This window comes from Coregonus lavaretus (assembly GCF_964263955.1).
Source record: "Coregonus lavaretus genome assembly, contig: SUPER_35_unloc_6, whole genome shotgun sequence".
NCBI classification, from domain to species: domain Eukaryota; kingdom Metazoa; phylum Chordata; class Actinopteri; order Salmoniformes; family Salmonidae; genus Coregonus; species Coregonus lavaretus.
Genome location: NW_028167176.1, coordinates 491,612 through 510,111, shown reverse-complemented (window position 1 = coordinate 510,111; position 18,500 = coordinate 491,612). Strand labels below are relative to the sequence as shown.

The 18,500-nt window shown below is 42.6% G+C and overlaps 3 protein-coding genes across 4 annotated transcripts; 1 reads left to right on the top strand and 2 right to left on the bottom strand.

The window, feature by feature from the left end:
- The first annotated feature begins 4,295 nt into the window (after window positions 1–4,295).
- LOC311110437 (ladderlectin-like) lies at window positions 4,296–7,027 on the top strand. The gene is made up of 9 exons (XM_084188984.1): window positions 4,296–4,369; window positions 4,600–4,687; window positions 4,796–4,846; window positions 4,964–5,020; window positions 5,299–5,352; window positions 5,626–5,717; window positions 5,921–6,046; window positions 6,308–6,407; window positions 6,600–7,027. Exons 2-9 carry the CDS (start codon window positions 4,627–4,629, stop codon window positions 6,671–6,673), a joined length of 615 nt encoding a protein of 204 aa, XP_084045110.1. The 5' UTR covers window positions 4,296–4,369; window positions 4,600–4,626; the 3' UTR covers window positions 6,674–7,027.
- A 9-nt stretch (window positions 7,028–7,036) lies between these two features.
- On the bottom strand, window positions 7,037–11,352 carry LOC311110455 (uncharacterized protein). 2 transcript variants are annotated; one of them, XM_084189006.1, is made up of 4 exons: window positions 11,312–11,352; window positions 8,607–10,543; window positions 8,395–8,506; window positions 7,037–7,914 (listed from the first exon to the last, which is right to left on the bottom strand). In XM_084189006.1, exons 2-4 carry the CDS (start codon window positions 9,912–9,914, stop codon window positions 7,793–7,795), a joined length of 1,542 nt encoding a protein of 513 aa, XP_084045132.1. In that variant the 5' UTR covers window positions 9,915–10,543; window positions 11,312–11,352; the 3' UTR covers window positions 7,037–7,792. The 2 variants fall into 2 exon arrangements, with proteins under 2 accessions (XP_084045132.1, XP_084045133.1); XM_084189007.1 differs by having other exon boundaries at window positions 8,607–10,523; window positions 11,312–11,345.
- A 3,666-nt stretch (window positions 11,353–15,018) lies between these two features.
- LOC311110495 (uncharacterized protein) lies at window positions 15,019–18,225 on the bottom strand. Its single transcript, XM_084189055.1, has 4 exons — window positions 17,934–18,225; window positions 17,703–17,815; window positions 17,119–17,272; window positions 15,019–16,769 (listed from the first exon to the last, which is right to left on the bottom strand). Exons 1-4 carry the CDS (start codon window positions 18,190–18,192, stop codon window positions 15,970–15,972), a joined length of 1,326 nt encoding a protein of 441 aa, XP_084045181.1. The 5' UTR covers window positions 18,193–18,225; the 3' UTR covers window positions 15,019–15,969.
- Window positions 18,226–18,500: the final 275 nt, after the last annotated feature.

Sequence of the window (18,500 nt, the reverse complement as noted above, 5' to 3'; positions counted from 1 at the left end):
TTTCCCAGCCCGTTTCTGTAAAAAGCCGAGGGATGGGGTTGGAAAAATGTAACCTCTCTAAAACTGACCATCCATGAGATTTAAATTATAGTTTTAACCATGTTTTGAGGCTATATAGTGTTTGTTTATACTTACTTTGTTTACAAACATGGAAGTAAAATGAGCTTGTATTTTGGATTATGATGGGGCACGACAGTTGACCTAAGCTCATCATTCATGAGTTCTATTCTTCAAGAATCAATGGGTACATTGCATTAACTTATTAGTCCAAAAATGGATGTAGCAACAGCAGATTGCCCCTTTAATGTGTGTTTGTTAATGTGTTTGTATATCGAAGGGCCTGGGAAAAAAGCAGAAGACCAATTTCCATCCTGTATGGACTATCTTTATCTTATTTCTTGAAAATACAATCCACATTTACAGTAAACCTTTACTGACAACATGACATAATAGAGGACAACAGCCTCAATCACACCTAGAGACATACATTTAGAACCATATGCAACACAGCCTCCAATCTTCTGGGAAGGCTTTCAACTAGATGTTGGAACATTGCTGCGGGGACTTGCTTCCATTCAGCCACAAGAGCATCAGTGAGGTCGAGCACTGATGTTGGGCGATCAGGCCTGGCTCGAAGTCGGCATTCCAATTCATCCCAAAGGTGTTCAATGGGGTTGAGGTCAGGGCTCTGTGCAGGCCAGTCAAGTTCTTCCACACTGATCTCGACAAACCATTTCTGTATGGACCTCGCTTTGTGCACGGGGGCATTGTCATGCTGAAACAGGAAAGGGCCTTCCCCAAACTGTTGCCACAAAGTTGGAAGCACAGAATCGTCATTGTATGCTGTAGCACTAAGATTTAACTTCACTGGAACTAAGGGGCCTAGCCCGAACCATGAAAAACAGCCCCAGACCTTTATTCCTCCTCCACCAAACTTTACAGTTGGCACTATGCATTCGGGCAGGTAGCGTTCTCCTTGCATCCGCCAAACCCAGATTCGTCCGTCCGACTGCCAGATGGTGAAGCATGATTCATCACTCCAGAGAACGTGTTTCTACTGCTCCAGTCCAATGGCGGCGAGCTTTACACCACTCCAGCCGACACTTGACATCGCTTATGGTGATCGTAGGCTTGTGTGTGGCTGCTTGGCCATGGAAACCCATTTCATGAAGCTCCCGACAAACAGTTCTTGTGCTGATGTTGCTTCCAGAGGCAGTTTTGAACTCTGTAGTGAGTGTTGCAACTGAGGACAGACGATCTTTTCACGCTTCAGCCCTCATCGGTCCTGTTCTGTGAGCTTGGGTGGCCTGCCACTTAGCGGCTGAGCCGTTGTTGCTCCTAGACGTTTCCACTTCACAATAACAGCACTTACGGATTACCGGGCCAGCTCTAGCAGGGCAGAAATTTGACCAACTGACTTGATGGGCAGGTAACATCCTATCACGGTCCCAAGTTGAAAGTCACTGAGCTCTTCAGTAAGGTCATTCTACTGCCAATGTTTGTCTATGGAGATTGCATGGCGGTGTGCTCGATTTTATACACCTGTCAGTAACGAGTGTGGTTGAAATCACAGAATCCACTAATTTGAAGTGGTGTCCACATACTTTTGTATGTGTATACACTACCGGTCAAAAGTTTTAGAACACCTACTCATTCAAGTGTTTTTCTTAATTTTTACTATTATCTACATTGTAGAATAATAGTGAAGACATCAAAACTATGAAATAACACATACTGAATCATGTAGTAACCAAAAAAGTGTTAAATCAAAATATATTTTATATTTGAGATTCTTCAAATAGCCACCGTTTGCCTTGATGACAGCTTTGCACACTTCCAACCCAAACATATTGGTTTTCAATCTATGGAGTTTTACATCTCCCCTAATATACTTTACCAACTCAGTGGCCTTGTGGTTAGTGTCTGCCCTGAAGTTGGACTGTTCGGACGAAGTTCAATCACTGGCTGAGTCATACCAAAGACTGTAAAAACTGGACCCGATGCATCTCTGCTTGGCAGTCACCCATAAGGAGATAGATTAGGGGTTAGGCCCTGCGATAGACTAGCATCTTTTCCAAGCTGCTTCACACTGCAGAAACAGGAGATAGGCTCCTGCTCCTATGAGGCGTTCCAGCTCGCGGAAGCCAAGGCTTGTGCAACGCTACTTCAAATAAAATCAAATCAAATTTTATTGGTCACATGCGCCGAATACAACAGGTGCAGACATTACAGTGAAATGCTTACTTACAGCCCTTAACCAACAGTGCATTTATTTTAAACAAAAAAAGTAAAAATAAAACAAAAAAAAAAAAAAAAAGTGTTGAGAAAAAAAAGAGCAGAAGTAAAATAAAGTGACAGTAGGGAGGCTATATATACAGGGGGGTACCGTTGCAGAGTCAATGTGCGGGGGCACCGGATAGTTGAGGTAGTTGAGGTAATATGTACATGTGGGTAGAGTTAAAGTGACTATGCATAAATACTTAACAGAGTAGCAGCAGCGTAAAAAGGATGGGGTGGGGGGGGCAGTGCAAATAGTCCGGGTAGCCATGATTAGCTGTTCAGGAGTCTTATGGCTTGGGGGTAGAAGCTGTTGAGAAGTCTTTTGGACCTAGACTTGGCACTCCGGTACCGCTTGCCGTGCGGTAGCAGAGAGAACAGTCTATGACTAGGGTGGCTGGAGTCTTTGACAATTTTGAGGGCCTTCCTCTGACACCGCCTGGTATAGAGGTCCTGGATGGCAGGAAGCTTTGCCCCAGTGATGTACTGGGCCGTACGCACTACCCTCTGTAGTGCCTTGCGGTCGGAGGCCAAGCAGTTGCCATACCAGGCGGTGATGCAACCAGTCAGGATGCTCTCGATGGTGCAGCTGTATAATTTTTTGAGGATCTGAGGACCCATGCCAAATCTTTTTAGTCTCCTGAGGGGGAATAGGCTTTGTCGTGCCCTCTTCACGACTGTCTTGGTGTGTTTGGACCATGATAGTTCGATGGTGATGTGGACACCAAGGAACTTGAAGCTCTCAACTTACGACACAGGCAGCTGGTGGCACCTTAATTGGGGAGGACGGGCTCATAGTAATGGCTGGAAAATCCTGGTTTCCATGGGTTTGATACCATTCCAGTCACCCCATTCCAGCAATTATTATGAGCCGTCCTCCCCTCACCAGCCTCCTGTGTAGTATGTGAATGATAACCGTAAGCCTCTTCCTGTCTTGTTACGTATTCCACTCTTTTTCCGGCTGTGACTGTCATGACTCATAAGGATACTGATATTATATTGATGATATCTCTTTAATACATTTAATTTAAGTCTGAAACAGAATATTTGTTCATGTCCGACCCACTCCTTGGATGACTTCACCAAGTCAGTTAAGGAAGCAGTTTATGGTCAGCAAATTATTTATTGTGATCTCCAGGGCACCATTCCAGACATGATCACAATAAGGACATTGTTATTATTTTACGACCACTTACTGGAACACAGTAAGTGACGTTGATAAAGGCTGTATTTTAACTCCTAATCTGGCAGTCTGGTCTCATTGACTAGACGTAACATAGTAAATGTAAATCCAAGAGTCTCAAATTAGTTTGATATGTTACGTTTGGTATGATTACATAAGACAGAAGGTCACTTAAGGAAAAAAACGAAAGAAGGGTGGTTGGTCAAAAATGAAAGTAGGGTGGTTGGTCGGGGTGGATGAGTGGGCGTATAACGTGAATGTCTAGCAACCCAAAGGTTGCGTGTTCGAATCTTATTATGGACAACATTAGCATTTGAGCTAATTAGCAACTATTTACTAATTTTTAGCTACTTAGCAACTACTTAGCATGTTAGCTAACCCTTTCCCTAACCTTAACCCTTTAACCTAACTCCTAACCCTAACCCCTAACCTGGCTAACGTTAGCCACCTAGCTAATGTTAGCATTAGCCACTTAGTTAACATTTGCGACAACAAATTGGAATTCGTAACATATCATACGTTTTGCAAATTCATAACATATTGTACTAAATGCAATTCGTAACATATCATACAAATTGCAATTCGTAACATATCATAATGATGGACATCCACAAATTAATACGAAAAGTAACATATCATACTAACGGGAGTGTCCCGGATTTACTTTTACTATGTTATGTCTACCCCCAAGTCCAGGTTGAATCTTGCATTTTTCATCTGAAGTATAAACACAAAGCCATAAAGTGTCTAAGTCCAATGCTGTTTCGTAATTAACAGCACGTGAGTCAGTGAAAGCATGCGGGACAGAACAGTATATAAACAGCGTACGAATCTCCACTCATCATTCCATCACTGGCCTACCTGAGGAAGAGTCCCTGAGGAAAACAAGTGATTTACCTACTACAACAGGTAAGAGTCCTACAGCGTCTGTTCCCTAGTGTCGACTCATTCAACTTGGCTTATTTTCGCTCCCTTTCTCAGTTTAGATTGATGTATTTACTGTGGTGATGATGAACTTCTAGCTTGATTTTTATGGTTGTCTTCTGTGGGGAAATACTCTTGTCTAGTGATAGTCTGAAATTATTATGTATCACTCTCCCAAATTGATTCTCCAACCTGTTCTCTCCCTTTTCTTCCAGACAACCATCATCACCACCAACACCACCATGAAGGTTCTGATCATCTTTGCATTACTTTGTGTTGCCCTCTCTGCTAGGGCAGCAGCAGGTAAGACAACAGACATCATCATTCCACATACCCAACAATGTCACTAATACAGCACAGGGTAATTCATTGTTACTGAATAATGACAATGGTTGTGTTTTCCCTTTCAAGTTCCTGTGGAGAGCGATGCTGTGGCGGTAGAAGAGCCAAAAAGTGCCCCAGGTTTGTAGCTCTAATTATGTTTGTATTGAGAGCAGTAATACAGTACTGAATCAACACTTCTCTCAATTCCCACTTGAATGAAAGTCAGATTGATTTCCTTGTTCCGTGTTTCTGCAGAGCAGGCTGTTGAGGTTGAGGCTCCTGCAGCAGAGGAGAAGCTTAGTGACGCCCCAGGTCAGTTCTTCTCTGTGAGCTTTAATCAAGCAGGAGCATCACTGTCTCTTATGTGCCTCATTTCATGACAATTTACTGATCATTTACAATTTCCTGATCATTTACTGATCAATGATAATTACTTCACATTGGTACAAAACAAAGTAATTAAACTACCGGTCATGTATAAAATACTAGCTATGAAAATAAATATTGAGTCTATATCTCATTGTCGGTGATTTTCTGGTGGCTTTCACAGTGATAGTCTTCTCTCATGACGTGTTTTGGTGTCTTATCAGAAGCTGAGAATGAGGCAGTTGAAGAGGTGGCTGCAGCAGCACTTGAAGCTAAAGGTAGTGACTCGCCATGATGAATGATGTTAAGTTAACGATCACTGGTTCTACTATTGATGCCTGTGTACACTGTGCAATGCATGGTCACAATGAAATAGTATTTTGGTTTTCCATCAGCAGGGAGGGAAAATACACCAGCATGTCTAAATAAATATTCATATTTTACATTATGAGATCAAACGTTTTACTTCGCCAAGTTCATGCTCCTGTCAATATCAACTCCTTGGTATTACGATGTCAAATATGTTTTTTATTTTATCTTCGTCTTCACAGCGGCACGCAGGTTCTGCCCTGACGGATGGTTCAGCTACCAGTCCAAGTGTTACATGTTTGTGAACACTCCTCGGTCCTGGTTCCAAGCCGAGGTAACGCACTTCTCAATTTAACATTTAGTGTCTAAAAGCTTCACGTGAATTAGTTACTTTGATAGCAAATTGTGCACTTTCAAAATGTCTGTACGTTTGTTATTGTGTACTGTAATAATGTCACAATGAGGGAGCTCAACCCCTTTTTTCATGTGCAGGCCTAGTGTGTGTGCACGTGACTCATCCCTCACCTCTTCTTTCAGGAACACTGCAATGAACTGGGCGCCAGCCTGGCCTCCGCAGGCTCCTCCCCCGAGTATCGTTACCTGCAACAGATAACCAGAACAGCCAACAGAGCCACCGCCTGGATCGGTGGATTCTACCTCCAGGTGAGAGAAAGGGTCGCCCTGAAAACCTCCGCCATCTAAACATACGTAGGGCCCCAAGTTTTTCTGACAGTGACCTGTCAAGAAACAGTTCCGGGTCCTAGAGTTTTTCGCTCAGAGCACATGGCCAGGAAAAACTCTGGGCCTCCAGCATAAATATCTTCAGATATTTGAATCACGCAGCTAGCTATGATATCAGATCTGTTATTGGTAATGGACAGCAGTGCAGCTGCAGCTAAGTCTCATGACTCTTTCTTTCCTCAGGGAAATTGGATGTGGATCGACCGCTCAGGAATGTATTACACCAACTGGTACAGCCAGAGCACTGCAACCAGCAACTCCTGCATGTACCTGCAATCTGCTGGTAAGACGTGAACCTAAAGATGTTCAGCCTGGTCTCATAGACTAGACATAACATAGTAAACGTAAATCCGGAACTCTCAAATGAGTATGATATTACCTGAAAAGTAATGACAGGTAGTCTGGTCCCAGAACTGTATGACGGGTTCAAATATGGCAGATAAAATGACTAAGATTTTTGTTTGTCTTTTTGTAGTGGGCCAGGGCTGGAGGAACCTCGGATGTGGCACACAATACCCATTCATCTGCGTGCACAACTATCGCTGTTAGTCAACATTGTGAAGATATTGTTAATTGCTTGACACCTTTTCTAACTGCTTTCAACATTTGCTTTGTTTTACTACTGACTGTGACTAAGTGTTCTCCAAAGGGCTAAATGTGATGACATTTCAAATGGAACTGCCCATTTATGTACCTCAACCTGTATTGTTTTCCTGTAATAATTTTTTTTTTAAGTACTATATTATATTACATTGTATAGGCTCGTACTTTCTGTAAGATGGCAGCATTGTCTAAGACCGTCTCTGGCCTTCAAAAGGTACATTTGCTTTTTAACTCTACGCAGGAATGAATTTGACTTGAAATAAATATAAATAAAATGAGAAGAAAGGATTTGAGACAAGGACAAAGACTGGAGTATCCTCAATTTATTGAGCCTCAATTGACCTGTTTATAGAGACCTGCCTTGGGCTCAGCTAAAGCCCAGGCAGTAACAGAAACAACTTAACATGGCAAAGTAACATGGTGTCATTTAACAAACACACTGAAAATCCAGATGAATCCATATTCAACTGAAGTCATGTAAACAGACCTTGACATCTTCATACTGTACATTGTAGAAAAGGGATCCGTAAAATAACCTAATCTCAAAATATGGTGTGGAAACCAACTTTAGAATTTACAGAAGATTAAAAGGCACCATTTTATAAGTTGTTCTATTCAAACAAAGCTTTTTACAATGAACGTTGGTCATACACAACCTGTAGAAAGTGCAACTAGTTCTTGTCATTAAAACAAAATTTATTTTCATGAAAACAAAATTACAGTTGACAACTTGGTTAACTCAAATTCGGATGTACATTTTCCTTAGGGGGTAAAAGGTAAACAACTATTAGTTTGAACCTAAAGTCATCAGTTTGGTTATACAGTGAACTGAGCAGACGCTCCAGACAACAGGCCAATGAAAACTCTTCTATCAAGTATTTAAGTTATAGGTAGAATATGAAATTGTGAAATGTAAAATTGTGTTCCCAAGGTACAGATGTAATGTTCTTCTTCCAAGACATAGGTGACGTCTAAGTGCGGAAATCAGTTTTAGTTACTCAGAGCACCATCTAGTGGTCAATTGTACTTACTGCACTCTACTGGTACTCCCTGCTCAGTGGCTTTTCAAGTGTGTTGGGCTCCTGTGGTCTCAGGTTTCTTGGCTTTGGTGCCATCCTTTGACTTCTCTATGATGATCTGTCCTGCCTCTGCTGCACCACCCTGGGTTGCATGGAGCTTGTCATTCTCTGGAGATCAAATGCAAACAAAGGGCACAGACATGAATCTTGTGTGCTCACAACCAGTGTCAATTCACTGAAGGGCTGCGTACGTCAGCTAGGCCTAAATGTTTTCTGTTTCCCCCCCTTTAACAAGAGGCTTCCTTGCCTCCTCTCCTTAGATTGGCGCTGATGTGAGAGAAACAGCCAGCTGATTTACCAAAGCTTTCACCTGTCCTGAATTTTCAGATCAAAGCAGAGGAGACGAGGTAGGTACTTTACTACAGACTGATGCAGTGCCTCTTAACCCTGGTCCTGGGGACCCTTGGGCTGCACATTTTAGCTTGTTTTTTTTTAAACATAGCACTACACAGCTGATTCAAACCATCAAAGCTTGATGAGTTGATCACTTGAATCAGCTGTGTAGTGCTAGGGTAAAAACAACACATTTAGGTCCCCAGGACCAGGATTAAGAAACACTGGACTAATGAAATGAACCCCATGACTTACCCTTAACTGCCACGTTGGGCCCAGACACCTTGGATACAGCTTTCTGCTTATTGACTTGTGAGCACGGAGATTTCATTGGCGCCGATGCTCTTTTCAACCAGTCCTCAGCTGTCTAACATATTCATCACAAGCTTCAATAACAACTGTGCCATTTCATTAACGCAATGCACAATACACACATTTCAGTCTCCACCTTCCCACCAACAACTTACCTTGATGATGAATTCTGCTTCTCTCTTGGTCTTTCTGGCCCAGAGGTCGGTGACGCTGTCGTACCAGATATGTTTCTTCTGAAAAGTCTCCAGCCGATCCTTCTCGATGAACAGCATGGCCATATCCTTGTGGAGTTGGTCTTGCACCTTTGCCGATTTCGCAAAGTCCTCAATGCGTTTCAGGAAGTGCTCCCCCTCATCCATGCCGGTTGAAGAGACCCCGATGGTCGCCATCAAGCACAACAGCCTGTAGAGCTCCGGCAAGGACTTCTTGTTTCTCCTCTGGGATCGGATCCAGTCACAGTGACGGACACTGTCCCGTTGCAGTCCTTGGTCTGCGTAAAGCTCCTTCAGGTCCGCTCTGAGCCTGTCCATGTCGAAGAAGCCACCATAGAGTTTCGCCAGGCTTTCGAAGGCCTCTGTCGGGAAATGGACATTCATTTCCGTGGACTTGTCTCGATCCAGCAGCTCGAGGAACCGTAGGTCGTCCAGATGTGTGTAACGCTCCTGGATCTGAGAGATGAGGTTTTCCAGAACTGTGTGGTACAGGGCCTTGAAGTGAGTCTGAGGGTCTTCGTCTGGCCCAATGCCGTTGCCACTTCGCTTCATCTTCCTCCGGAGGGTCTCACCTGGGTGCTCTGTATAATTGGCTGCTTGCTGGTACGCGCTTTCGAATGCAGAATCCAACTTTTTGGTCTGAATGTGGCAAATCAGTTCAGCGAGGCAATCCTGGCAGGCTGCCACGTCCATGGCTTTGAGCTTCAGTTTGTCGAACGCAAACTCAATGTTTGGGAAGACCTGCTCGTAGGTGAAGAGCAGGAATGCAAACTCGAAATCCTCCAGGATCAAAACCAGGCTGTTGGCAGAGGAGCTGATCTCGCTGTCTATGCGAGGCTGTCTCTGGTTCATGATGTGGTACAGGGTGTCGTAAACCTCGTCGTAGTTGCTGGCCACAGCGGTAAGCAGCGTCAAGTTGAGGCGTGATATCGAAGTGAGGTCAAGGCTCAATTTAAGACGGGCTTTGAACAAGGCGCTCCAGGCTTCGTGGAATGTCTTCAGCCTTTTCAGGGAGGCTGAGAAGAATGAGGCGAAGCCCTTCAGTTGAGAAAAGAAAACAGCGGCCTCACTGATACATACAGTGCCATCACTGAGCACAGAGCCGAGGTGATGTGCTGGGGAGTTAATGAAGACAGCGTTTGGAGCCATCTCCCTCACTTTCGTATTCAGCTGGTTAAGCTCACGTGCACACACAACCTTCCTATCATAGGCATAAGCCACCAGTTTGTTCTTGATGTCAAAGTCGGCCATTTGCGCTTTTATAAAGCCACACAGCGACTGCGAATCTCATCTCGTAACGTTATGGAAGCCAAGGAAATGCTCCTGAATGGATCCAAACTTGTCTACAAACCCCACCGTGATGGAGTGTAGGAATTGACCGCTGGCGTCGGTGTGTTCATCAATTTGCATTGCAAAGAAAGGAGCTGCTCTGATATCTTCTTTGATCTCACCTAGGAGAGCTTCGGCGCTACATGCAATCAGGTCGCTGACGTTTGGAACGCAGTTAGATAGGGCAAGATTTTTCACGCGTTCCCGAGAACTGTCATGGCAGAAGAGCGCCTTGCAAAGATCACTGTACTTTTCATCGAGAGAACTGTCCCAAGGAGTTCCCTCGAAATCCCTGAACATCACATCCTCCATTACACCTAAACAAGCTGCGGCATCAATGATCCGTTTCAGCGCAGTGCGGTTTTTACGCACTTGGGTGTTGTGCTTTTCCAGCAGCGTTTTAAGAGACTTGTCCATTGTTTGTTTGGTGGGAGATGATCCAGGTATTTGAAGCTGAATCAGTCTGTTTACTTATTCCTATGCGTTAATGTTACGTTGGAGACCTAATCAGGTTATTCTCATCCTTGCAGCCTTAATGTGAACAAATAGTCCTAGATTAATGATAAGACAGGAGATTGGAATCATACACTTTCTAAATCATATAGGCTAGGCCTACGTATTGAAATTAATTCCAAAATGAAAGAATAGTGGTCTAAAGTTGAGCCCAAATAAATGGGAAAATTAGGCACCATTTAATGATCACCTATTCGATGGTGGCGCCTATCTTCCTTGTAAATTTACCACTGAGGCCTGCATATTTCACACAAGGAAGTGTGATGTTCAATGGCCTTGGGGCCACCATAGGTAGCCTACACGTTCTTGTTTTATCCCAGTACTAACACACCTGACTACTCATCTTGAAGTATTTGACAGATCAGATAAAACAGATGTTCACGCTGGGCTGTGAGCCTGAGAAGATAAAAAAGAGGTTTGGAAACACTGAACTACTTGCCAGATTGTTGAATATTATTGCTGATTGTTGAATCCACACTGTCACACAAGACAACTAAACTTTGGATCAATTTGAGGCATGAAAAAAGATGATAAACTTTGAATAGAAACTAGTACGACAAATAAGACTAGTTTTTACTCCATTGCAATCGATCCAGCCCTATGTTTTCTCACACAGACTGAAGCTAACGTTAGTTAGTTAGCTACTAACAATTCAATCAAAGGCACAATTAGAGCGAGCATCAGCAGCCAAACTCTCGCTTGCATTCAGTCACAACAAGCCTAACAGGGCCTATTATACTGGCCAAATGTCACAAATAAACCATCCATCTCAACGGTTAACTTAACTATAGCTTGTAATAACTTACCTCATGTCAAAAGCTCACTCGTTCGTTTCCTGCTGGCCTCTGTGACAGTGGTGGTGCGCCTGCCACGAATGAAAAAGAGAAATCTGTAGGCCTATACCGCCACCTACTGGACTTCATTGGCATAGACGAGCAAGAGCAAAGGGGGATAGGAGTTGATTGAACTACTGTAGCAGGCTGGCTACACCTATAAAATGAAAAAATCGGCTTCTACTGTAATTTAGTATAATTTAGTCACTCTGGGAACTCACATCTGTCCAATCACCTGGGCCCAGTTTTTCAAAAGTTATCTGATTGGATTTCGGCAATCCATTTTTTTTTTTTATCCACTAAACTCAGGTGAGAGCGGGTTGCTCAGCTGGTGGAGAGATACAAGCATTTCATTGGGGAGGGACCCTTTATTGTATTCATCAAAATCCCTGAATGTCATATCCTCCCTTCCACCCAAATGGAGTGCAGCAAGGAGTAGCTTTAACTATTCTCGGTTTTTACACACTTGGGCATAGTGCTTTTTCAGCTGATTTCTAGAATTCCTATACATTGCTTGAATGGCCAGGTACTTCAAGTTTAACCTATCTCTGTGTATTAGCTAAGCTACTTGCATAGTTAGCACTTCATTTCTACCATGAGGACAGTCAGCTAGCGTTAGCTATCAAGTTAGCTAGCTCAGGTTAGCTAGCCAGGCTTTTCTTTTAGTTACTGCAGTGGCTGTATTTATCTACATTGCTTGCTAGCACATGAATTGTACATTTTATATCCAATGAACTCATCTCATACAATTATTTAGTCTACCGACTCCCCGACAGTTCCTCAACTTCAGCCAGTGATTCTATACTGTCTCTTGGCTCTGCTCCAGCATCTTCCATTTGATACCCGTCACAGAAAAGTGTGTAGCTCGCTACCATTTTGGACGTATAAAATAATTATATGTACTCATTGATTCTTGAAGAATATAACTTATAAATGCCTCATGAGCTAGATTCAACTGTCTTACCTCATCAGAATGCAAAATGTATGCTTTTTTTACCCCAATCTTTGTAAACAAAGTAAATGTAAACAAACACTATATAGGTTCAAAACATGGTTAAAACTATAATTTTGATATTACAGTTGGTCAGTCCTTCCATCCATAGCTATGTCTATGAATTTGAGAGTTGCTACATCACTTCAGCCCCATCCTTAAGCTTTTTACTGAAACAGGGGGGCGGCTAGGACCCTTTGTTATTGTTTCAACTGCTGACTGTCGCTTTAAGATGAAAGTGAAAGAAATAAAAAGTTATTCTAGCAATACTTAATACCCAGACCAAGTGAAATATGTATCGTCAAGAACTGTTTTCTCAATTAAATGCAATGGTATATGTTATGCTATATACAGTTGAAGTCGGAAGTTTACATACACCTTAGCCAAATACATTTAAACTCAGTTTTTCACAATTCCTGACATTTAATCCTAGTAAAAATTCCCTGTCTTAGGTCAGCTAGGATCACCACTTTATTTTAAGAATGTGAAATGTCAGAATAATAGTAGAGAGAATGATTTATTTCAGCTTTTATTTCTTTCATCACATCCCCAGTGGGTGAGAAGTTTACATACACTCAATTAGTATTTGGTAGCGTTGCCTTTAAATTGTTTAACTTGGGTCAAACATTTCAGGTAGCCTTCCACAAGCTTCCCACAATAAGTTGGGTGAATTTTGGCCCATTCCTCCTGACAGAGCTGGTGTAACTGAGTCAGGTTTGTAGGCCTCCTTGCTCGCACATGCTTTTTCAGTTCTGCCCACAAATTTTCTATAGGATTGAGGTCAGGGCTTTGTGATGGCCACTCCAATACCTTGACTCTGTTGTCCTTAAGCCATTTTGCCACAACTTTGGAAGTATGCTTGGGGTCATTGTCCATTTGGAAGACCCATTTGCGACCAAGCTTTAACTTCTTGACTGATGTCTTGAGATGTTGCTTCAATATATCCACATCATTTTCCTTCCTCATGATGCCATCTATTTTGTGAAGTGCACCAGTCCCTCCTGCAGCAAAGCACCCCCACAGCATGATACTGCCATCCCCGTGCTTCACGGTTGGGATGGTGTTCTTCGGCTTGCAAGATACCCCCCTTTTCCTCCAAACATAACGATAGTCATTATGGCCAAACAGTTCTATTTTTGTTTCATCAGACCAGAGGACATTTCTCAAAAAAGTACGATCTTTTCTCCTCGTGCAGTTGCAAACCGTAGTCTGGCTTTTTTATGGCAGTTTTGGAGCGGTGGCTTCTTCCTTGCTGAGCGGCCTTTCAGGTTATGTCGATATAGGAGTCGTTTTACTGTGGATATAGATACTTTTGTACATGTTTGCTCCAGCATCTTCACAAGGTCCTTTGCTGTTGTTCTGGGATTGATTTGCACTTTTCGCACCAAAGTACGTTCATCTCTAGGAGACAGAACGCGTCTCCTTCCTGAGCGGTATGACGGTTGCATGGTCCAATGGTGTTTATACTTGCGTACTATTGTTTGTACAGATGAATGTGGTACCTTCAGGCGTTTGGAAATTGCTCCCAGGGATGAACCAGACTTGTGGAGTTCTACAATTTTTTTTCTGAGGTCTTGGCTGATTTCTTTTGATTTTCCCATGATGTCAAGCAAAGAGGCACTGAGTTTGAAGGTAGGCCTTGAAATACATCCACAGGTACACCTCCAATTGACTCAAATGATGTCAATTAGCCTATCAGAAGCTTCTAAAGCCATGACATCATTTTCTGGAGTTTTCCAAGCTGTTTAACGGCACAGTCAACTTAGTGTATGTAAACTTCTGACCCACTGGAATTGTGATACAGTGAATTGTAAGTGAAATAATCTGTCTGTAAACAATTGTTGGAAAAATGACTTGTGTCATGCACAAAGTAGATGTCCTAACCGACTTGCCAAAACTATAGTTTGTTAACAAGACATTTGTGTAGTGGTTGAAAAACGAGTTTTAATGACTCCAACCTAAGTGTATGTAAACTTCCGACTTCAACTGTATATATATATATATATATATATATATATATATATATATATATATATATATATATATATATATATATATATAGACTCAGGACAGAATACAATATTTATATTTTTTATTACAATGTAAAGTATGGATTGGATATAATGTACAAAGTGAATACCAGCTGCTTTGTCGAAATTGTATTTGTTAAAACAAACAGATAAAATATATGTAGGCTAATATTTGTAGTAGATTAAAAAAGTGCAGAAGAGAAAACTACCTTGATCAGAATAAACTTTGTTTTCACTAGATTCCACAGCCACAAAGTCACAATTGGCTATATCGTAAAAATGTATGTATTTACTGTGAGGGAAAAAAGTATTTGATCCCCTGCTGATTTTATACATTTGCCCACTGACAAAGAAATGATCAGTCTATAATTTTAATGGTAGATTTGTTTGAACAGTGAGAGACAGAATAACAACAAAATCCTGCAAAACGCATGTCAAAAATTTAATAAATTGATTTGCATTTTAATGCGGGAAATAAGTATTTGACCCCTCTGCAAAACATGACTTAGTACTTGGTGGCAAAACCCTTGTTGGCACCAAGTACTAAGTCAAGGCAACAAAGGAGTGGCTCATACTTATTTCCCTCATTAAAATGCAAATCAATTTATAACATTTTTGACATGCGTTTTTCTGGATTTTTTTGTTGTTATTCTGTCTCTCACTGTTCAAATAAACCTACCATTAAAATTATAGACTGATCATTTCTTTGTCAGTGGGCAAACGTACAAAACCAGCAGGGGATCAAATACTTTTTTCCCTCACTGTACATTTTTGGTCTTCATGTTAAGGTTAGGGTTAGGCATAAGGTTAGCAGTTTGGTTAGGTTTCAAATCTAACTTTAAGAAGATACATTGTAGAAACAGGCAGGGTTTATGACATTGTGGCTGTGGAAGCTAGTGACAACCAATAAACTTTGAGAGAAACTTAACTAAACAGGGGGAGATCTATTTCTGTCCAATTAGAATGTGAAGGGGTGATTTGATTTAGAAGCTTGGTATGTCAACCCCCTCCCACTGTTGTTACAGCCACAGTAATGATAGAAGTTGTAGTAGTCACTGTCGATGTACTTTGTAATCTTAAAAATTAAATGTCAGCTAAAATTGAACTAAACAGTGATAAAATTACCTAAAATAACAATGTGATATTATTTAAAAAATAATAAATGTATGCACAGGTCAATCTGTGCCACACACATGTAGACACTTTACTTGAGACACTTAAGTCTCCTCAACATAGCAATAGAGTACGCAGAATTCAACAAACTTGGTTTTAGGTTTAGAATTTCCCCCATGATGGCACAAGACCACTAGCCTGCGTACCAGTCTGTTTAGCTAATATACCACTCCTTGTACTCTGCCAAACAATCACGTTATTTCCAACAACCAATTAGCAACTCCTCGCAAAATCCAGCTGCATATTGAACGCTGAGATTGAAGAAAGGCCAGTCTCTATGGCACATGACACAAAGAGTGGAACGTTAGCTAAACACACTGGTACCCAGGCTACAAGACCACAACATCCTAGTCAGAATGCAGATTAGAATGTTACGGCCATGGAACATTTTGTGCCAACGGTAGTTTGCTGCAGTTACTTTGTATTTCTATAGCTCCTTAAGCTTTACACAGGTGTTTCTCCACGCAGTGTTTCTGAGTGAAACACCTGCCACACCGCTCACAGCCAAAGGGCTTCTCCCCAGTGTGAACCCTCTCGTGAGTTTTAAGGTTACAGAGGTAGGCAAAGCTCTTGCCGCAGTAGTTGCAGATGAACGGACGCTCCCCCGTGTGAGTAAACCGGTGGGTCTTAAGAGTCTGCTTCGTACCGAAAGCCTTCCCGCATATCTCGCAGCCGAAAGCCCTGCTGTGACTGGTCGAGTGTGCGATGAGAGCGCTCTTATTGTAAAACGTCTTGCCGCACGTCTCGCAGTCCAACCTCGTGCCGAAGCCGTGAGCGGCTGCCATATGATTCTTCAGACTCTGAGCGTGACGGAACGCCTTGCCACACTCCTCACACTCGTGCTCACCCTCCCCTCCCCTGTGAGAGAGCTGGTGTTTCTTGAGGTTGTTGATCTGGGAGAAACCCTTGCCGCACTGTTTGCAGATGAACGGCCTCTCTCTCGTGTGAACCCGCTCGTGGATTATCAGTTGGCTACAGTAGTTGAAGAGTTTGTTGCAGTACGAACAGGCGTGCATTTCCCTGGCCGTGAGGTGGTCGACTATCTTGTTTTCTGTGTCACTGGGGGTGAAGCTGACCGTGTCGCTCTCCGATCCCGGCTCAGACTTGACCCACATCTCCAGCTCCTGGCTGAAGCCTTGGCTGGTGTCTTCTTCCTCGGGCTCTGCGGTGGAGCTGTGGTGCGGCTCCAACTGGTTCTCGTCCATGGCCTGGAAATCATTTTCTAGGGACAGGCAACCTGCAGAAACAGGGAGAGTCAAGTGACGGTTATGGAGCATTTGTTGACAATAACAACGTAGTTTAGCGGGAAGTATCAGAACAACATGCGTTTTAACATTCAAGTTAGTTCTCATTTAAAGTCAGCTTTAACATGAGATAAGATAATGACTTGTTTATCCCTGTTGGGAAATGTTGGTTGCGGCTCTGTGCATACATAAAAGCACATACTCAAACAGAGAAGGGACAGTAAACACAGGTAGAAAAAGTGCAGTTCATAAGCGATCAACTATTAATCTGTCCACTATATACACAGAACAGAACACTGTCAACGTGATCACAGTGTTAGTAGTATCGACAGATATAACTACCATTTTCTTCTCCACTGATGTGCTCTACTTCCTCCAGGTGACTAGCCTCCACAACCTCCTCCGGCCTGTCCAGGTGACTAGTCTCCACAACCTCCTCCGGCCTGTCCTCACCTTCAGGGTCTGTTTGTAAAATGATCTGTTTCACATCAGGACACTGCAACAAATAGGAGGTTAAATGTTTAAACTAACATTTAAAGCCTTTATACCACTTCTATAACATACAAGCCACTGAACTCCAAAGCTAACGTTTGTATGTGGACACAAATTGAACAACATGGGTGAGTGACTGCCACTGACCCACAGGTACTTTGTATTTTAGATCAATACTTTTCTCTCTGACACACGGGGGTTTCTAATGTGATATAAACAGATGTTTTGCTACACTCACTATTAATTGGTTGTCAATATAACGTTACCGTTAAGAGTAAAAAGTGGTCAATTTGGTAAAACAAGAACATAATGAGAGGTGTTGTTCCATCCGAGTCTTATAATTCATTCATACAGTACATAATCCATGTAGCTAGGCCAACATTGACATGTAGCAGTTCAAGGACCAGACACCATAAATATGAGTGTGAACCAACCTCCTCCTTCACTGTGCTGCGCTGCGGTGCACTGGTTTCTCCCACTTCGTGCCTCTCACTCACAGCCAACTGCTTGTCCGGAAACCACTGGTCCCCCACCGCTTTATTATTCTCTGCACACAACAATAAAAGGATGACGTAGGCTACTTATAGTGACTTTTTACATGCATGATTACACAGAGATAGCTAGCTGCAGTCGCTATAAGAGAAAATCGTCACACTACAACGTACGGATCTCGTCGCAAAGCTGAACTTCTAAAGATATGTCAACAGAAGGGTTGCGCCGCTTTGGTCTCTCGGTCCTGAACTCGATTTGCATACAGTGCAATGCCTTCCGAAGAGCATCGTTCTCTCCCCGTTGTCGGGATATCTCAGAGAATAGAAGGGCAGAACTGTAATCGACCAGTTTTGTAATCTCTGCAACGGCAGATGTCGTCAGCGTCTCCATAATTGAAGAAAGTTGTGCCTGGAAAGACCCGTTTATAGACATTTCGACCGTTCTAACGAGCGCTCAATACACAAAAATCTCACGATGGCTGAATGGCCGACGTTGATCAACTTCCGGTAGAAAATACTAAAATCGGTGCCAGTGTAAAAACATCTACTGATGATCCAACGCCTCTTCCACGCCCCTTCGATAGCTCAGTTGGTAGAGCGGAGGACTGTAGAATGCTAAATGCTGAAATCCTTAGGTCGCTGGTTCAAATCCGGCTCGAAGGAGGACTTTTTTCCTACCTCATAAATGCACGCAAAATATATAACTCTACCTGTTGTTCGCCCATTCCCCTATAGAGAATA

What these genes read in the sequence shown, in the direction of transcription:
- LOC311110437 (XM_084188984.1), top strand. Translation starts at nt 4,627, where the DNA reads ATGAAGGTTCTGATCATCTTTGCATTACTTTGTGTTGCCCTCTCTGCT. An exon ending in CTCTGCTAGGGCAGCAGCAG is followed by an intron (nt 4,688 to 4,795) that starts GTAAGACAACAG and finishes TTCCCTTTCAAG; the next exon opens with TTCCTGTGGAGAGCGATGCT. An exon ending in AGAGCCAAAAAGTGCCCCAG is followed by an intron (nt 4,847 to 4,963) that starts GTTTGTAGCTCT and finishes GTGTTTCTGCAG; the next exon opens with AGCAGGCTGTTGAGGTTGAG.
- LOC311110455 (XM_084189006.1), bottom strand. Translation starts at nt 9,914, where the DNA reads ATGGCCGACTTTGACATCAAGAACAAACTGGTGGCTTATGCCTATGAT. An exon ending in AAGCAGAATTCATCATCAAG is followed by an intron (nt 8,507 to 8,606) that starts GTAAGTTGTTGG and finishes TGAATATGTTAG; the next exon opens with ACAGCTGAGGACTGGTTGAA. An exon ending in GCCCAACGTGGCAGTTAAGG is followed by an intron (nt 7,915 to 8,394) that starts GTAAGTCATGGG and finishes TTTGATCTCCAG; the next exon opens with AGAATGACAAGCTCCATGCA.
- LOC311110495 (XM_084189055.1), bottom strand. Translation starts at nt 18,192, where the DNA reads ATGTCTATAAACGGGTCTTTCCAGGCACAACTTTCTTCAATTATGGAG. An exon ending in GCAGCACAGTGAAGGAGGAG is followed by an intron (nt 17,273 to 17,702) that starts GTTGGTTCACAC and finishes TATTTGTTGCAG; the next exon opens with TGTCCTGATGTGAAACAGAT. An exon ending in CATCAGTGGAGAAGAAAATG is followed by an intron (nt 16,770 to 17,118) that starts GTAGTTATATCT and finishes CTGTTTCTGCAG; the next exon opens with GTTGCCTGTCCCTAGAAAAT.